This window comes from Oncorhynchus tshawytscha, linkage group LG04 (genome assembly GCF_018296145.1).
Source record: "Oncorhynchus tshawytscha isolate Ot180627B linkage group LG04, Otsh_v2.0, whole genome shotgun sequence".
NCBI lineage: Eukaryota > Metazoa > Chordata > Actinopteri > Salmoniformes > Salmonidae > Oncorhynchus > Oncorhynchus tshawytscha.
The window spans coordinates 24,879,074-24,898,464 of NC_056432.1; the positions used below are offsets into that span (position 1 = coordinate 24,879,074).

Here is a 19,391-nt window from a genome sequence, read left to right on the forward strand (position 1 = left end):
GGAGTACAGCACTGCAGCCTTAGGCAATGTATATTTACGTGGTGCATAACATTATCTCATATCACATGCATGGCAAGACATGATTGATGTAATTAGATGCTCTGGAGAGATCCCACCCTCCTTCCCCAACACATGTAGAATGCTTAGAAACCACCAGAAACCTGTGAAATAGATCAACAGATGATGTTTAATCTCCTCTCAAGGTCTGTTGATTTACAGTATCTCAGAATCAGGAACTGTCATATCCCATGTGATATGTCAAAACAAGTTGATACATGTGTTATCATGTTGCATTGGGTTTGTATTTGTATTTATTGTGGATCCCCTTTAGCAGCAGCAGCTAGTCTTCATGGGGTCCAGTAAAATGAAGGCAGTTATACAATTGTAAAAACATTCCTATACATTCACAACAGATTTCACAAAATCCATGTTCCTGTTTGATTTCGGGGTAGGCTGTCAACAGCACGTACTGTGACACTATGATATGTATTCTGATCAAGTCAACAATACCTCTAGGCATATCTGACGTCATGTATTTGATATCTTTATGTGAAGGTTAATGTCCATATTGACATCAGTTCATTGTGTTTGAGGACGGTTCACTGACCGGTTGTCAACGGATACGATTAGACTAGTTTAACAGTTAAAGAACAGCTACAGTAGCCTATCAGAACAGCTGCAGTATCAGAGGCGCAGAGCCTTAATTAACGAGCTACACATAATGGCTGACGACAGCCAGGTAAGGTTCATTTTAGCCTACGTTTAATGAGCGTTACAGTTGTCCTAATTCCATCTTGTTCTAATGGCAAGTCTGCCTTAATTGCAGAAACTATGTTTGATATTAGAAAATAAGTATGATTGGAAGTTTAGGCAAGTAATTCCAATTGGGGAATTGTTGTGGGATGTTAGCATACCATATTGCGCGTGTAGCATTCGTGCCATGGAGGATTGTGCAGGCCGGCAGGTTGCTACAGTATCCTAGTATCATGTATGTTATAGGGATCAGATCTGGCTGACTTTTTCACCTGAACTGCTCATTGGCTGTCCATAATGAGACCAGCGAGCAGGATGTGTAGCTGGGCTCTGCAATAATTAGCTCCCAGAGCAATTACAAATAACTATTATTGTTTTAAAAGCGTCATTACAACTAGCAACATGACGGTCAGTCACCTCTAAGCAGGACTCAGTAGAAACCCAATGTGTTGGATTTGTCCATGTCTCGCTAAATTAATCTAGCTACCATAACAGTCGTGGAGAATTTACACTACAGTTTTAAGGGATCTCTCTGAAGGTTTTAGATGATACAGTGGTGCTTCGTCCTCTGGATGAAGAACCATACATCTCGGCTTGGCTTCATTGCATTATTATTTGGGAAACGTTGACATGCCATTTGTGTTGAAGGATGGATGAAAATAATGTAATTATAGTGTCGTGATACATAGGCTAGCCGGAAAATCCGCATGAGATATCCATAGAACTGAGCCCTGCTCCATTTCAGCACCATGCCGCGGTCTCAGGTGCTGCCCAGACTCGAAACATTTCAGCACCATGGCACAGTCCCCTGACGCCAGAAACGTGTCAGCACTATGCAGCGGACAGCTCCACAGTGCTGAAATAGTTCAAGCCCCCTTGAACATCTTTGATTTGAAATTATTCTGCAAGTGGTTATAATTTATTGCACGTCCTAGTTTTGCAGCTTTGCAACCTCAGAATTATAGCTAATGGATGGCAGCGAGTTACGTTTTTGTGCATGGTGATGAATGACGATGCATGATAAACCATAAAGTAAATGCAAAAACGTGCACTTAGACATATTTTCGTTTGGCAGAACTTTGACAAGCTTTGATTTGTTTTCTAATTACATTGACAATTCATATAGACATTAGACTTAGGCCTAATTGTGACATCATGTGTGTATGACATCTTTGGAGAATGCTCTGGCTTCAGCCAATCGGAATCGAGTATTCAACAATGCTTTGGCATAATTCAAGGACGTTCATATTCACTTCAGTTGTTTGCCGATGGTTCACTGACGTTTTTTCAAAGGAGGTATTAGTATTTCCTCTAAACAGCCTACAACAATAAGCTACACATCATGTCAGATGACAGCAAGGTATGGTTCATTTAGCCTATTTTGAGTTTAGAGGAAAAATTACTAACAATATAGTAGGTCACTAACACAGCAGTAGGTCTCACTGGTTTGATCCATGGACTGAAATCTGACCACTATTGCCGTTTTGTTTAAAATAGGAGCGAATAAGTTGTTTCATAAAGTCACAACCTAGGACTGATATTGACCTCTCATTTATCCACCAGAGCGTGAAATGGGAGGATCCCCCGGATGACCAAAATAAGGTTGTGGAGAATATGAAGGATGAAACAGAGACACATGAGACCAACAAGAACAGGACAGGAGGCAAGGTATGAAATATGCTGTCCTTTACACATGCTCTGCCTACTTAGGCACAGATCTAGGATTAGTTTACTATCACTAAATCCTAGCCTTAAAGCATTAGGAGGAGACGCTATACTGACCTTAGATCTGCTATGAGACCTATAATCTGCTGTCATGTAGGCTAAACGTAAGTCCAGTGGCTGTGCCAAGAAGACTTCCGTGGAGGAGGACAGCAGCATTGGTGCAGGTTCGAGATTACTTCATGTTGGGTGCAGGTTGTGTTCAAATTAATCAGCACTAATCTGAGAAGATAGTATCTATATAGGTGAAAGCAATATAGTGGAGGCCCGCAGAGAGATGTGCTTTTACCTGTCCAGTGCAATCAAATCACTAAAGGTGAAGGAAATTAGGGATCACGTTCAGATTCAACTTTAGATTTCTCTTTGCGGTTCCCCAGAGTCTTCTCAGACACCCGGGTGTGGTTTCCGGGAAAGGGGATCTATCATTGAGCAGGTGGAGAAGGAGGCTCAGAGGACTCTAATGCCTTCTCTCAAGATTGAGACATGCTGTGCCCCAATCCTCCTCTCCTTCCTGAGGAGTCTAACTGATGAGCAAGTCCCATGTCTTTTTCCAACCTCACATACAACAACTCTGAATTTATAGTCATAGTGCACCTTCTAACCACAAAGGGGATTTCAAACACTACACCTAACATCACTATAACCACACCCCTAACTCTTCCTGTAAATCAAGAACAAAATGTCTCATGTACTTGCTAATAGCTTAATTAAATACACGTTTATTTTCCCTAACATGGCTATCTAGTGACTCCACTAACTCAACATCAGTGTGCAGGTAAAATATGTTTCCTTTCTTTTCTTTTCTCTAGCCAATGGAGAGTGATTCAGCATGGCATGAAAAATAACGTAAGTCTCTCCACATAAGGTTCTGGTCAAAAGTTGTGCGCTATATAGGGAATGGTGTCATGGAATTGCTTGATTGACAAAAACATTCCTCTGTTTGTTGGCCATAGCTCACATTCGAGCAGCTCTCCATGCTGTGTCTGAAGATTGTTAAAGTCGTGACCCAGACAGCCCTCCGCATTCTCCTACCAGCGCTAGCTCGTATCATGGGGGTGAACCTGAGGAGTGGGGCAACCTCCCCAGAATCCCAGTGCTCTGAGGATTCCTTAGGCAGTCTGGATGAGAGAGAGAAAAGGCTGCTGATCAGTGAGATGAACTACTGGACTAAGGAGAGGAGGAGGAATGGCAGTGCAGGGTGCCGCCAAAAATCCACCCGCAGGACCTCATCACCATGCTGTTCGCCTAAGAGGTATGTTCACAGCAATATTTCAACTTAATAATTGCAAGACCTGACCCATACTTATCATAAATTATTAACTTGGAATTCACACCTTGTAGTTTTAAGTTCTGGTCAGAAATGTTGCCACTAAGGGGGTGGGTCCAGGTGAAAGTCATTTTTAACTGGGTAAGCCATAAAGTCATCTATGAATAAATAGATCGGGTACATGCCTTTCAGAATTAATCATATTCTGATGTCATACAAACATAAAAATCAGGCAAAAAATCGTGTCAGTTGGCTTTAGGCTTCTAGAACTACGGTGGTATGAGAAGTAATCCATCATTGCTCTAATTTGGTTTTCAGGCTCACTAATGACCCAGATTAGATACAGTTGGTGTAACGGGTTTCTTCTGTTGAAGGAGAGGCGGACCAAAACGCAGCGTGATTATTTTGATACATCTTTAATAAAGATGAAAATAGAACAATATACAAAAACCGTGAAACCGAAAACAGCCCTATCTGGTGTAACAAACACAAAGACAGGAACAATCACCCACAAACCCCAACACCAAACAGGCTACCTAAATATGGTTCCCAGTCAGAGACAATGACTAACACCTGCCTCTGATTGAGAACCATATCAGGCCAAACACAGAAACAGACAAACTAGACACACAACATAGAATGCCCACTCAGATCACACCCTGACCAAACAAAACATAGAAACATACAAAGCAAACTATGGTCAGGGTGTGACAGTTGGTCACATTTGCATGGCATAAGTGGTGATTGTGTGTTTATCTTCAAGGTCCCAGACCTCATTGCAGAGCTTGCCTGCAACTAGAGAGGCTCCACTCATGGAGGAGCCTCTGAAGGCTCTTTTTGGGGTAACGGAAGAGAGCCTCCTGATATCCCTGGTTGAGGGTCACTCCAACCCCAGCTCCTCCGAGTTGAGCTGTGCTATCGTGGGGGAGGTGGTACACCAGCTTAACTCTGGCCTCTCAGTGGCCATTCAGGCCAGCCCAGGGTGTTGCCCCCTTATGGACAGTCAGGACATAGCAGCAGGCAAGGAGGTCATTCGGGTAGCCTCGGTGCAGATCCTGGCCGAGCTACAGAGCCAAAAGTCTGAGCCAGCGTGGGCAGGGTTTATCGAGCCCCTCATGGACCCTGTGACCGATGATGTGCTGGATGCCATTGTCGGCACAATGGACAAAATGGCACAGGACTTCAACATCCTATTGGATCTGGCCAAGAAGATGACAATGTTGGGGTCTAAATTTCTGACCAATCTTCAATGTGACCTTGATGTTGAGTGTCCATCTGGGAAAGAAGGGACCACTCACTTTCTCAAAGAGACTGGATCCTCTACCAGTGTGGTGGCCAGAAAGATTCAGACCCTCTCTAGCCCCGACTTTCAGTCTAAAGCCCTGAAGGCGGTGAACACCATCCTTACAAGGAAAGTCAGCAGCTCTTCTGACATGGCTCCTTCCTCTAGGCCTTCTAGTGCTGCTCCTAGCCTTACTGAAGCCCCCCTGAATACCAGCTGCACAGCCCTGACATCTGTAACCTCCACTGCCACAGTGATTGTTAAGGCATTTGTGGGAGGCATGGAGACGATAGCATCATTTGAAGGCCCATGTGAAGCAGTTGATTGGCCAGTTCCTGTAAATGACCACAAAACAGGATCTTCACAGATGATAACTTTCTCTCTAGCCCGCACACTCTACGGCCGTATACGAGCAAAGCTGAGGGACCTTTTAACTCTATCCACTCGAGAAGAAGGTGTGGCTAAGGATGCTTCTCTTCAGGAGTCTTCAGACACCCTGGAAAAGGCAACTGTTTCAACTGTTGAGGTCCAGTTACCCAGCACCGAACTTAGTAGAGTTCCCAGTGAGAGCCAACCAATACCAGCTCTCTGTCTCTCCAATCTGGATACCAGTACTCAAGAAGTTCTTAGCAGTGTTTTTTCCATCTACAAGTCAGAGTTATCAAAAGTGGAGAGTAAATCCTTGGCCGTTGTCAGTTCATCTGATGAGTCCCTAGAGGCTTGTTGGTTTGTTGATGGTGTCCTATCAAAGCTCGATGACTATACTATTTCCCAGTCACCCTCACCCAATGAAGACTTGAGCGTGAGTACTCAATATTCTCAACTGAGCTCAGAAGAGAGTGTCAGAATCACAGAGTCCTCTACTAGTCTGATTCAGAGCATTAAGAAGCTCTCTAGCAATGACTTCCAGACTCAGGCAGAAGAGGCAGTGAGTAAAGTGCTGATGAGATCCAGTCATTTCTTTATCACACAGATCAGCCATACTGGTCTTCAGAAAAGTCTGCAGGCTGGCCTATCATCTAGCTCACCATCAGAGATCCATGTCCTTTCAGAATCCATGTCCTCCATGTCCTCTGAGAATACAGCCTCTGGATTAGTGGAAACCTTTGTCAAAGGAATGGCCACTATTTTCCAGAAAAATGAGTCCACTGACACTGTGCTACTGGAAAGAAGTGGGAGAGTTTCGCAGTGCTCCCACGGGGGCTCCCAACTGGATGATACTGAATTGAGTGTTAAAATATCAGAGGAGAAGCTTTGGTCAACAGCTAAGACCATCTGCGTCAGTATGAAGAACACACTTAAGGATTTCTTCACAGGGCTGAAGCCATCGGGATCCGAAAGGACAGAAAATGCTTCTTCCAAAGAGACCCTTGGGGAAATCCTGGTTGCTATCCAGAGTGAAATCTCAAACTTAGGGCGAATGAAGGATTCCAGGGAGCTCCTTCAGATCAATGATATGTTAGGAACTATGCTGAAGGAGGTTGAGAAAAGTGAGGATGACAGTGAACACGTCTGCCAAGACATCCCGAGAACCTGTTCATCTTTGTCCACTTCTTTAAATGGTCGTAGTTCCTTGTCCAGCTCTTCAAATGGTCCTAGGTCAGAGTGTGAGTTAGAGATCAACCTCCCTGGCACTCCCATCCCTGACCAAGTGCCTTTTGATCTGACCTGCCCCATCGTCAGGAGCTCCTGCATCGACACCAGAGTCTCTAAAATGCCAGAGATTTCTTCAAGTGACCTAAAGACAAAGATGATGGCACACACAGATGAACCCCTGCATCGTAACAGTCCAATGACTGACAGCAGTCGACCACCGAGTGCTAAAGCCTCTTTCGAACCTCCACTCCGTCTTTCACCAGCAAGGGAACCTCTTTGGTACCAAAGGGAAATGGGATTGACATTGAAGAGAAGGAGGTGTGCATCCCCAGCAGCTCTGGCCATCTGAGGGAGCTCTTAATCACCCCGGACATCAGCAGTGCCACTGCATTCCCACTGCAGTACTTGATGGACTCCAGCCAAGATGATGGCATCTGTTTTGTAACCATACTGGTGATAAGGTTGCTATCGGAGATCAGACCCTCAGCCCTAGATGGACCCTCCCAACAGGCAGCAGATCTGACAGAAACATGTCAGCAACTCATCAGACAAGTCCTGTCTGAGTTCTGTGCTGCATCCAGATTCTCCAGGACACAGGCATATTCCCAGAACCTGAACATCCAAAGGGTGTTCAGAGGTGTACATAAAAACCTCATGGAGAAGTTTGGCTCTTATAACACCCTGCAAGCAGCTATTTCCTCCCAGGACCCTGCATTTGACAGAGTCCTGGTAAAGTCCTTGACCCAGCAGCTGGTACAGGGATGCAAGGAGGCGTCAAGACCAGCTTCTGCTGCAACAAACCCATCAGACCAGGCTGAGACAGAGAGGGGGGCTGAGCAGAAAGCAAGAAGGAGCTTCCTTTGCTTTTCAATGACCAAACTCAGGATCAACTTCAAGGTATAGCAGGGAGTTAGCATTTGTTTTTTTGTTCCAGTTAGGTGCTGATGTTATTGATGTGGCTATGATAAGACAAATACATGAAATAAATATGTTTTATTCATCACTAAATTGTTGCCTTGGATTCAGAAGTGTTCCATTTATTTATTTATTCTCTGTACCATTTTCTTTACCTTTCTTCTGTTAGCGTTCCAAGAGAGGAAACAAAAAGGACTGCCATTCAGTCCAGGAACAGACTGAGATTCCCTCTACTGATGCACATTGCATAGGTAAGGATGTTTTAGAGCTCTGCTATAGCTTGTAGTTTTGTTTAGGTGTGTGTTAGAAACATAGGTATGCCTACCAAACTCATAGCACTGTTATTTTTCAATGTTACTATACTGCATCTCTCTCTCTGTTTCTAGCTCCAGTTGGAGAGGTTTCTCCCTCCATATCTCAGCTTGTCAAAAAACGATCCTTGATTGTCAGGGTCTTTTCAGCAATGATGAAGCCATTCAGGCGCTTCACCAAGAAGAACCTGTAACCTGTTACGCTGCATGAAGAACTACTTTTGTAACAGCAAGACTTTTGACAAGAGGAATTTCTGCATGTCTACCCTTTCAAAGTCTATTTGATCAAATAAATGCAAATGATTTTACAAGAATTTCAAGTGTTTTGGAAAATTTGTAAAACTGAAGCAGCTTTTCTCAGAGAAATGCACTAGTTCCCCCTTGGTTACACATTTATTGTGCAGTTTTTGAGTCGGCAAGACAGCAGGTAGCCTTGTGGTTAGAGCATTGGGCCAGTAACTGAAAGGTTGCTAGGTCAGATCCCTGAGCTAACCATGTAAAAAATATGACGTTCTGCTCCTGAACAAGGTAGTTAACCCACTCTTCCTAGAGCTGGCCGCCAGGCCAAACTGAGCAATCGGGGGAGAAGGGCAGTGCAGTGGAGCAGCAGTGCAGTGGAGTAGCTTCAACAGCCATAGGCCCAGGGATTTCACATCACATTCCATGATGCAATGCAGAATACGGCTTCACACAGAACAATCACCAAACCCAATAGATAACACTTAGCACAGCCAAACATCATGTATCACATGAAGAGGCATGTGTGTTCTCCAGACGTGATACCTTGTCATGGACCTGCTGTTTCGATCTTCGCTCTCTCTCTCCCTCTCCCCCTCTCTCTCCCTCTCTCTCTCTACCACACCTGTTGTCTCGACCTCTGAATGTTCGGCTATGAAAAGCCAACTGACAATTACTCCGGAGGTGCTGACCTGTTGCACCCTCTGTAACCACATTATTTTGTTGACTCTGCTGGTCATCTATGAAGAATGTTTGAACGCAGTACTTGAAGAACGATCTGGCTTTAATGGCCATGTACGCTTATAATCTCCACCGGCACAGCCAGAAGAGGACTAGCCACCCCTTAGAGCCTGGTTCCTCTCTAGGTTTCTTCCTAGGTTCCTGTTTTTCTAGAGTGTTTTTCCAAGTCACCGTGCTTCTAAATCTGCATTGCATGCTATTTGAGGTTTTAAGCTGAGTGTCGGAATAAGCATTTTGTGACATCTGCTGATGTAAAAAGGGCTTTATAAATAAATTGTACTGATTGATTGATGATTGATTGTATGAAATGGAGTAGCATATATCCATCATGTAAAATGAACATTGAGCACTGTCTCCATGGAGTACAGCACTGCAGCCTTAGGCAATGTATATTTACGTGGTGCATAACATTATCTCATATCACATGCATGGCAAGACATGATTGATGTAATTAGATGCTCTGGAGAGATCCCACCCTCCTTCCCCAACACATGTAGAATGCTTAGAAACCACCAGAAACCTGTGAAATAGATCAACAGATGATGTTTAATCTCCTCTCAAGGTCTGTTGATTTACAGTATCTCAGAATCAGGAACTGTCATATCCCATGTGATATGTCAAAACAAGTTGATACATGTGTTATCATGTTGCATTGGGTTTGTATTTGTATTTATTGTGGATCCCCTTTAGCAGCAGCAGCTAGTCTTCATGGGGTCCAGTAAAATGAAGGCAGTTATACAATTGTAAAAACATTCCTATACATTCACAACAGATTTCACAAAATCCATGTTCCTGTTTGATTTCGGGGTAGGCTGTCAACAGCACGTACTGTGACACAATGATATGTATTCTGATCAAGTCAACAATACCTCTAGGCATATCTGACGTCATGTATTTGATATCTTTATGTGAAGGTTAATGTCCATATTGACATCAGTTCATTGTGTTTGAGGACGGTTCACTGACCGGTTTTCAACGGATACGATAAGACGAGTTTAACCATAGTTCTATTCTGCTATTACGTTCATTAATCTGTCATACTTCATCCAACTTTGAATTCAGTCACAGATAAGGAAAACGATGTTGATAAAATGCATTCTGTTCAATCTAGAATACTTTACATCAGAGTTTCATTGCCAAACCTGCTGTGTTCTGTTTTGTTTGTGCAATGCAGATGACAAAGGAACAGCTTGCAAAATTGTGCAAGACCATTGTCAACTTCATTGCACAGGCCACCCTGCAGATCCTGCTGCCGGCCCTGGCCCGCATTCTAGGGGTGACAGGCTTTTATGACAACGCTGACTCACTCAAGAGGGGCAGCAGTGCAAGATCCTTCACTGCCTTTGAGCAGAAAAGACTGGAGCTCATCCAGGAAGTTAAATATTTGGTGAAGGAGATGTGTAACTGTGGTGGCAGGGCTCTCAGACCAAGGTCTAGCACACCCTCTTCCAAGAGGTACTGTATGTTCCCCATAATGTGTGTGTGTCTGTGCAGTTAATCCTAACCCTCAAACTGATGAACAATAATTTCTCAATTTAAATATTTTCCAGCTTTCTAACAGGTGTGTTTTGCAATATCTAATGCACACATATAAATTACATTTAGAATACTCAATTATAATGCTTGTTAGATTTGTTAGCAGTAAGATATCTATTTTCCAACTTCAGACAGCAATTAACATGCTTTGCTTGTTCATTTTAAAGCTCCCAGACCTCACTGAAAATCCACCTGGGAATGCCAGAGGACAGTATCATCAGCAGTGTCCAGGAGCAAGTCTCTGACCATGAGATTTTGGCCTCTTGCCCACCTGAGCTGACCGTTGGTCTTATCAAGGAGGTGCTTGAACAGCTCAACTTGGCCCTCTCTTTGACCAGCAGTAGAACCATTTCAGGGCGGTCGTCCCCCATTGCCTCTGGTACTCAGGCCGCTGAACATGATTAACATGGTCCAGAGGTTTTTCTATGATCACACTGCTCCAGAGGACCAGTTAGATGTTGATTCCTACATTCCATCTGCAACAGAAGAGGTGATCACTGTTATTGCAGACATGGTGGATGAAATAAAAGGAGAAGATGCAGACTCGGTTAAGCTGCTTCAAGAGGGGGCAGCAGGGTAGCCTAGTGGTTAGAGCGTTGGACTAGTAACCGGAAGGTTGCAAGTTCAAACCCCTGAGCTGACAAGGTACAAACCTGTCCTGAACAGGCATTTAACCCACTGTTCCTAGGCCGTCATTGAAAATAAGAATTTGTTCTTAACTGAATTGCCTAGTTTTAAAAAAATAAATAAAAAGAAGTGGCTGTGAAAGTTAAAATGTTGGCAGTGACCTTGCAGTGGAGCAACTGGACGATGAAGACTTCTTTCCCAAAGGAGCTGGCATTGGTGAAAAACCTTGACATCATTCCGTGGCCACTGGGCTCATACAGACAAATATGGATTCGGAGGCGCCAAATATAATTGATAGCTTTGTTGAAGATGAAGATGTCAAAGGCATTGTGAAGCAAGCTGAATTAGATAAGCCAACAAGCACCCAGAGAGATCCGCAAGTGGGACACTGTATGCCAAAGCAGAAACCCTTTCACACTTCTCGTAGACTCTGCAACAGGCTCCAGGCAAAGATAAAATAATTATTTCACAGAACGGGTGGAGCTGCATTCCAAAGGGAACAACTTCTGGAGCACACTGACTCCAGTGTTCTGCCTGGTTCAACCCTGAACTCATCTTCAGCAAGTAGGAGTGAATCACCCATAGCAGAATGCTGTTCCAAGTGGACATGATTCATCTGGCTCTGTAGAAGAGAAACCATTTGAGACCAGAGCAGATTGTACTCATGGTCAGAACTCTCCTCTACTCAGTAAGAGTGAGGCCATACTGCAAGAGGTCAACACAACTGGACGTGGTGCTCTCCGCAAATGCCAGAGTGAGAACTCCCAAACTTTACTGGTTCTCTGTGATCCAAACCTGGAGCCCTGCACCAAAGAGGTCTTATCTCAGATTGTGACTGTGTATAGGTCCGAGATGGCAGATTTGGAATCAATGCCCAGTGTTGTAGAGAATTCCTCTTACAACTCCTTTGAAGTCTGTGACTTTTTGGATGGTATCATGTCTTACCTAGAAGACATGCCTGTGTCCAGTTCCTCATCATTGGAGGGAGTCAGTGTTACTCCAGCCTCAGTCATTGAGCAGCTTTCGAGTGAAGTGTTTCAGAAGAAGGCAACCAACAAAGTCAGAAAAATACTGATCAAATCTGTCAGTCTCTTCCCCAGCGAAGTCGGTTCAAGCCAGACAGATTCTCAGATGTCGCCAGCATTATCCACCATTTCCTCGAAGCATACAGATTCAATTGCTATTGAAATTATTGGATCAATTGCAAATGATAAGAAGAGCATTTTCCTGCTCACAGAGTCTCCTACTACCCTATGGCAGGCAGACTCCATGCTTCAACTGAGTGATGAGAAACCCTCAGAAGCCACGAATGCTGCAGCTGTAAGCCCCCAGACTGGTGTGGAAGTATCTGAGAAGAAAATCTGGATAACTGCATAGACTATTTACCACAATGTGAAGGCAAAGATGAGGAATTATTTCTCATTGCAAAGACAAGCCAAAGCAACGAAGGCTCAAGCCAAAAAGACCCTCAGCCATATTCTGGTTTCCATTCAGAAAGAACTGTCAAAATCTGACCAAATGGTGGCTGCAGGACAGCTTTCACAAATAGATAAAGTGGGTGGAACTATGCTGGAGAACATTGAGAAGATAAGCAGCGGATGTGGCGAGGAATTGGTCTATCAAGAGTCACTGCGGTCTTCCTCCTCGTTGTCATTCTCAACTGCCAAATCACAGAAGACAGAGTGGGAATTTGCACTCCCATTCCTTCTGAGTTACCCGAGAGTCCTGCTCAGCCCATTGTAAGATGCTCAGTCATTGACATGAGCAACTCTACTAAGCCAAAAACAATGGTGTGTGATGCCAGAACAAGCATGTTTGCCATATCCGATACTATCATGAAGAAGGAATATCCAGAGGCAGAAGGGCAGGTTACATCTCACCCTGATCTAACAGATGCAATAGCTAGACTGGAGGAGCTCATATCTCAGGGTAGGATTGGTGCTCTCTCCCGTGATCTCAGCCACCAAGTCAACCGCATAATTTCTGATAGCAACTTGACCCCTCTGGGACTGACAGTGGTGGCTGGAAAGAGTGCATCTGATACCATCCTCTCGAAGCTGAAGAGGAATGACAAGGTGGGGAAGCCCACAACTTATGAGCTGGTTCAGCTGTTTGTAGAGGAGTCTGTTAAGTGCCTCCTGCTTCCTAGTTTTGTGCCCTATTCAACTTCAATGAGTTTGGCTCAGGGGACCAAGGTGTTGACTAGAGTGTCTGAAGATAGAATTTCATGCTCTTCTTCTTCATCAGTATTTAGTGACACAGTCAGTCTCTTTACCAAAGTTATGGTAAGCCAGGTCATGTACTCTGCTGATTCTGATGCAGAAAGTAGAGGATCCTCTCCAACTAAATCTCTCCAAACATCTGAAACCTCTCTATCTGATGTAGGCAATCTATTGAGTGGCAAGTCCTCCCCTCGGCTGTCTCCTTCTGGCGTCATTATGGCAACAAGCGAGACCTCCAATGCAGCACAAATGTTTAAGGCCAACATTGATGGAGAGGAAGTGGATACCACCAGTCATTCTGGTGTAGCTCAAAACATTGTCAGGGACGATATGTCAACCAGCCCAGACATGGTCAAAGATGTCACACATCCAACCCCATCCTCTGATAACTTGGGCAGTGATGACGACGTCACCGGCCTCATCAGCATGTTAGTAATGAGAATTCTAACAAAAATCCAAATCCCAACAGAAGATTACCCAGTTGATGTCACACGCAGTTATGGAGGTCTTCTGTGCATGGTCAGGCTGCTCTGAGACACAAGCCTATCCAGAGAACTTGAGGATTCATAAAGTCTACAGAGCCATCTATAAAAATCTGTTGGGGAGTTTGGCTCTGCGAAAATCCTCCAACAGGCCGTGTCGACTCAGGACTCTTCATTTCATAAGATTCTTGTCAAGTCTTTGAGTGAAGCGCTTCTCCACAGGGCAGCCTCAAGAACATCAGTCAAAACCACCGGGCCTAAGGCTCTTCCACTGGCTGAGGATGTGAGGACTAGCAGGGGAAATGATCTTTTCTACAAAGGCTGGTCAGGCTGACAAGCAACTTAAAGGTACAGCAAACGTATTTAAATGAACAGTTGTGGGAGATAATGTGAGTAAACAATGCTATTCAGTGTAAAAAATATAAAACCATCCATTCATTCCAAAACCAATCATAAATGTTGTTGTCCTGGTGTGGTAGGTGTGATTGTTATCATCATGAGGTTGTTGTGACATTTCTTTAAACATGTTTTTCTCTTTAAATACTTAGCTATTCAAGAAGGGGAACAAGAAGGATTCCCACCGCTCTGAATCAGAACAAGTACAGAGCACTGCTGAAGATGGCATGTGTAAGTTCACACAACAGGACATTGTCTGTTTGAGATATTGGTGTACAAAGAAATGCCATTTCAAAATAACCTTACAAAGGTTATATATGCAATCAGTAGTCATCTCTTATGTAAAAGTAATTATATTCTCCAAAACTCAAGCTGTTGGTTCTCATTTATCATTGTCAGTTATGTTGAGTTGTAACATACATTACATCATTTCTAATTGAAAGTGCATGTCAACTCTCTCTCTCTTCTGTAGTGCCCAGCATAGTGCCAAAGGATCTCCCCGCCAGCTCCCAACAGGAGACGCCTCACAAACGTCCACTTCTCGTCAGGATGTTTTCTGCCATCTCCAAAGGCCTGTTCAAGCCCTTCAAACAGTCCTTAAAGACCAAGTAACTTAAGACAATTTATTAAACATCATTCATTGCATTAAATTGGCCTTTGTCTTCTTATGTGCTCCCGTTAACAGACCAGATTACAATACTGGTCTTTTAAATGTTAGCAGTGATAGCAACATTAACTATAGTGGTGTGTATAGCCCTTCCACATAGTCTGACTCTTCTGACACTGTGTGACATGCCCTCTGATCCAGTGATCTAGGATATTCTGAGTGGCTTTAGGCCTGAATCTCTGCCCTCCTTCCCAAATAAATGTTTTCTCTTCTGATATATCTGCCACTGTCCGCAGCCAGCAGGGGGAAACAGACAGCGCTGTTGAGAGCTTTCTTTTCTCCCTCATGACTAAAACACTGAGAAAGGCTTTTATCTATTGCAGCATATTCCATCTTTTGATTTAACCTATTATACGGTAGTAGTACCCATTATTTCCCAACGGTTATATCACAGGAAATGTGTTATAAAAAGTAAACTGACAGTGCATCCGGAAAGTATTCAGACCACTTGACTTTTTCCACATTGTTAGGTTGTCCTCTCATTAAGCTACACAAAACACCTCATGACAAAGCAAAAGGTATAGAACGTTTTAGCAAATTTATTAAGAATAAAAACGGAATTACCTTATTTAAATAATTATTGAGACCCTTTGCTATGAGACTCAAAATTGAGCTCAGGTGCATCCTGTTTCCATTGATCATCCTTGAGATGTTTCTACAACTTGTTTGGAGTCCTGTGGTAAATTCAATTGATTGGACATGATTTGGAAAGAAACACAGACCTGGGGGAAGGGTATCAAAAATTGTCTGCAGCATTGAAGGTCCCCAAGAACACAGTGGCCTCCATTCTTAAGGAACAAGTTTGGAACCACAAAGACTTCCTAGAGCTGGCTGCCCGGCCAAACTGAGCAATCGCGGGAGAAGGGCCTTGGTCAGGGAGGCGACCAATAACCCAATGGTCACTCTGACCGAGCTCCTGAGTTCCTCCGTGAAGATGGGAGAACCTTCCAGAAGGACAACCATCTGCAGCACTCCACCAATCAGGCCTTTATGGTAGAATAGCCAGATGGAAGCAACTCAGTAAAAGGCTCGACAGCCCGCTTGGAGTTTGCCTAAAGGCACCTAAAGACATGAGAAACAGACCATGAGAAACAATATTCTCTGATCTGACGAAACCGAGATTTAACTCTTTGCCTGAATGCCAAGCTTCACGTCTGGAGGAAACCTGGCACCATCCCTACGGTGAAGCATGGTTGTGGCAGCATCATGCAGTAGGAATTATTTTCAGCAGCGGTTACTGGGAGACTAGTCAGGATCCTGGGAAAGATGAACGGAGCAAAGTACAGAGATCCTTGATGAAAACTGCTCCAGAGGTTCACCTTCCAAAAGGACAATGACCCCATGCACACAGCCAAGGTAGTGCAGGAGTGGATTCGGGACAAGTCTCTAAATGTCCATCAATGGCCCAGCCAGAGCCCGGACCTGAACCCGATCGAACATCTCTAGAGACCTGAAAAAAACTGTGCAGCGACGCTCCCCATCCAATCTGACAGAACTTGAGAGGATCTGCAGAGAAAAATGGGAGAAACTCCCCAAATACAGGTGTACCAAGCTTGTAGTGTCATACCCAAGAAGACTTGAGGCTGTAGTCGCTGCCAAAGGTGCTTCAACAAAGTACTGAGTAAAGGGTCTGAATATTTTTAAATGTGATATCAGTATTTTATTTTTAGTACATTTTAAAATATTTTTTATCTACAGTTTTTTATCTTTATTTTTTTATCTGTAGAGGGGGGGGGGACGACAATTTAATACATTTTAGAATAAGGCTGTAACGTAACAATGTGGTAAAAGTCAAGGAGTCTGAATACTTTCCGAATGCACTTTATGTAATGAAAATATTAGCTGGTTGCCACTATAGATAGCTAGGTTATCCAGTGCAGTGGTAATACTGCCTTTCTTGGGAGATAACGTAGGGTGCCAGAGACACAATCACAAGCTTTCTTCAGACTACATAGCTCAAACTTACAACGTAAAGATATGATTATCACTACTTAGGTCAGACCAGATATTGTGTATAAAAACAAAACACTTTATTACAATTAGGCTGAAAAAATCCAATGAAAACACAACTACTTTACAAGTACAAATGTTTTCCTTTTTCATTGTTATTTACAGTTTTTTTTCTTCAACATCAATAAAAAAAATGGCATATTTATGAGAACACAATATACTAAAGTACATGTTTACAGTGTATTTGTTACATAAACATAATTAGACTGAAGGAAAATGCATTATTATCCATTAAATATCTGAAGGTTACAAAAAAAAACTAAATGTTACATTCAGATTATTTCATGTATTTTCAGTGGTCGTTATAACTGTGATACAATCACGATTGGGGCAGTTTTGGACCTGGCAAGCTCCCTCTTATGCAAACAATTAAGGAGCTAACTTTTAGGGACACTTCTGTCAATGTTAAATTGATACATTGAAAAAAGTTATGTGAATGTGTTTCTACAGGTAAAAATGCATTCACTAATGACTCAGGGCTTTGATGTCTGTGAATAACTTTCACAATGACAATTAGCATGAGGACGGAAGTCCTCCCACCTTTATCGTTCTGGTAGGCAATGCAATGCATCTGTACTACTGAGATGTAGTCTCATTTAATATGCATTACTTTATCAAGATACCTTTTTTTAACAAGAAGGGTGTTTTCTATATCTACCAACTATGAAATTACAGACATAAACAGTAAGCATGAGAATAATATCATCAAGGCGGACAGGGACAATGTATGAATACACAAAACATTATTCAAATGGACATTCCCCAAATGAGCTATGCACCAGCCCATAGCCACAGGATATCTATGGAGTAACATTAACATATTCATAAATTTTAAAAAAGCCATGAATATTGTTTTTCTGCTTTTCTGATCTTAAACCTCCCCCTGGATGTTGGTCCAGGTTTCCTCCAGGGGAGACCTTCTGAAACAGTCGCTAAGGAAACAGCCGACAGTTACAGTACTGTGTTGAAGATAGATGATGACACTCTTAAAAGACAGGTCATTCCTTTACATGGAGCAGTTCCTTAAACCAGGTTAGATTCAACACAGCCATCTCAGACTGGACTCCACCACTCCTTCATAACGCTGGATCTCTTCATAATGCTGCTCCTCAGTCACTGAATGCATTTACACTGATGAGATGTTCTGCTTAGCCTAGCTGCAAGGGGAGCTCTAACTAGTCCTGTGGGCACCTAGCTGCTGCCCCCGCTGGGCTTGGCCTGGGTCTTGCCCCTCATGGCCCCTCCGCGAGCCTGGCCCTTGGCTGGCTGCTGCTGTACTGGGGACTCTGCTGCAGCGGAAACTGGGGCCTGTTGGGCCGGGCTGTGAGGAGGGGGGGTCTGTATCTGAGGCGAGGCAGCTGCAGTCACCACCTGCTGCTGGAGGAGCTTCTGCTGAACCACCTGGGCTGTGGCTGTGCCTGCTGGAATCATCTGGACCTGGGGCTGGGCTGAGGATGTAGTCTGGGTCAGGGCCACCGTCTGGGGCTGGATCTGTTACGAGACAGGAAGAGGGTCACATTAAATCAGACAGAAGACAACATGTTATAAAGTGTAAGTTGATCACTCGTGGTTGTAATCTGTTGGCACCGTCCCTGTCCGGGTGTCACTTCTGTAGCATTATTGTTAGAGTGTATGATTGTTTTTTACATTTTTAACTTTAGGCAAATCAGTTAAAAACAAATTCTTATTTACAACGACGGCCATAGGAACAGTGGGTTAATTGCCTTGTTCAAGGGCAGAACAACAGATTTTTAACTTGACAGCTCAGGGATTTGATCTAGCAACCTTTCGGTTACTGGCCCTCTAACTACTAGGCTACCTGCCGCCCCACATGTATGTACGCATGTACGTACATGTGGGGCAGTGAAGCATGTATGTATGCACATATGCATGTATGTATGCATGTCCTCTCACTGTCAACTGCAATTATTTTCAGCAAACTTAACGTGTAAATATTTGTACGAACATAAGTTTCAACAACTGAAACAAACTGAACAAGTTCCACAGACATGTGACTAACAGAAATGAAATAAAGTCCCTGAACAAAAAGGGGAAGGGGGGCAAAATTAAAAGTAACAGTCAATATCTGGTGTGGCCACCAGCAGCATTACCGTAATTGCTTGACTATAAGCCGCTACTTTATTCCCACACTTTGAACCTCGCGGTTTATACAATGACGCGGCTAATTTATGGATTTTTCCCGCTTTCACAAGATTCATGCCGCCGCCAAAAAACTGAGCACCGTCACAATGTGACGTAAATCGAGCGCGCTCAAACTTCCCATCCTTCTGATTACGGTAGTAATTTTGTCACCCTCATCATGGCAAAGACACAGAGAAATGCATATGATGCAGCTTTCAAGTTGAAGGCGATCGATCTGGCTGTTGGAAAAAGAAATAGAGCTGCTGCATGGGAGCTTGGCCTTAATGAGTCGATTATAAGACTTTGTAAACAGCAGCGTGAGGAACTGACTCAGTGCAAAAAGACAACAAACCTTTGAGGGAAGAAAAGCAGATGGCCCAAAGTATTTGCAGCCACTCGACATCAGTGTAAAACATGCATTTAAGGTGGCGCTCCGTGTTCAGTGGGAGGCTTGGATGACAAGTGGGGAGAAATCCTACGGGCCG

At 43.6% G+C, this 19,391-nt stretch overlaps 2 protein-coding genes and 1 long non-coding RNA gene across 9 annotated transcripts in view; 2 read left to right on the forward strand and 1 right to left on the reverse strand.

The window, feature by feature from the left end:
- The first annotated feature begins 243 nt into the window (after nucleotides 1-243).
- Nucleotides 244-8,711, forward strand: LOC121846354. 3 transcript variants are annotated; one of them, XM_042320519.1, is made up of 9 exons: nucleotides 244-739; nucleotides 2,317-2,421; nucleotides 2,576-2,642; nucleotides 2,853-3,006; nucleotides 3,285-3,321; nucleotides 3,429-3,727; nucleotides 4,506-7,517; nucleotides 7,705-7,786; nucleotides 7,922-8,711. In XM_042320519.1, the coding sequence occupies exons 1-7, from the start codon at nucleotides 722-724 to the stop codon at nucleotides 6,967-6,969; spliced, it is 3,144 nt and encodes a 1,047-aa protein (XP_042176453.1). In that variant the 5' UTR covers nucleotides 244-721; the 3' UTR covers nucleotides 6,970-7,517; nucleotides 7,705-7,786; nucleotides 7,922-8,711. The 3 variants fall into 3 exon arrangements, with proteins under 3 accessions (XP_042176453.1, XP_042176455.1, XP_042176454.1); XM_042320521.1 differs by lacking the exons at nucleotides 2,576-2,642; nucleotides 2,853-3,006 and having other exon boundaries at nucleotides 245-739; XM_042320520.1 differs by lacking the exons at nucleotides 244-739; nucleotides 2,576-2,642 and having other exon boundaries at nucleotides 2,334-2,421.
- A 4,438-nt stretch (nucleotides 8,712-13,149) lies between these two features.
- LOC121846419 lies at nucleotides 13,150-15,169 on the forward strand. Its single transcript, XR_006083307.1, has 3 exons — nucleotides 13,150-14,039; nucleotides 14,240-14,318; nucleotides 14,560-15,169. It is a non-coding gene; the product is annotated as an uncharacterized LOC121846419 (long non-coding RNA).
- A 1,593-nt stretch (nucleotides 15,170-16,762) lies between these two features.
- The window catches only part of ep400 (E1A binding protein p400), a 39,487-nt gene continuing 36,858 nt past the window's right edge, over nucleotides 16,763-19,391 (reverse strand). For all 5 annotated transcript variants that reach the window (XM_024417397.2, XM_024417396.2, XM_024417395.2 and 2 more), the window contains one exon: nucleotides 16,763-18,255. In XM_024417397.2, the coding sequence (XP_024273165.2) occupies nucleotides 17,956-18,255 (300 nt within the window). In that variant the 3' untranslated portion in view covers nucleotides 16,763-17,955. The remainder of the gene's footprint in view (nucleotides 18,256-19,391) is intronic.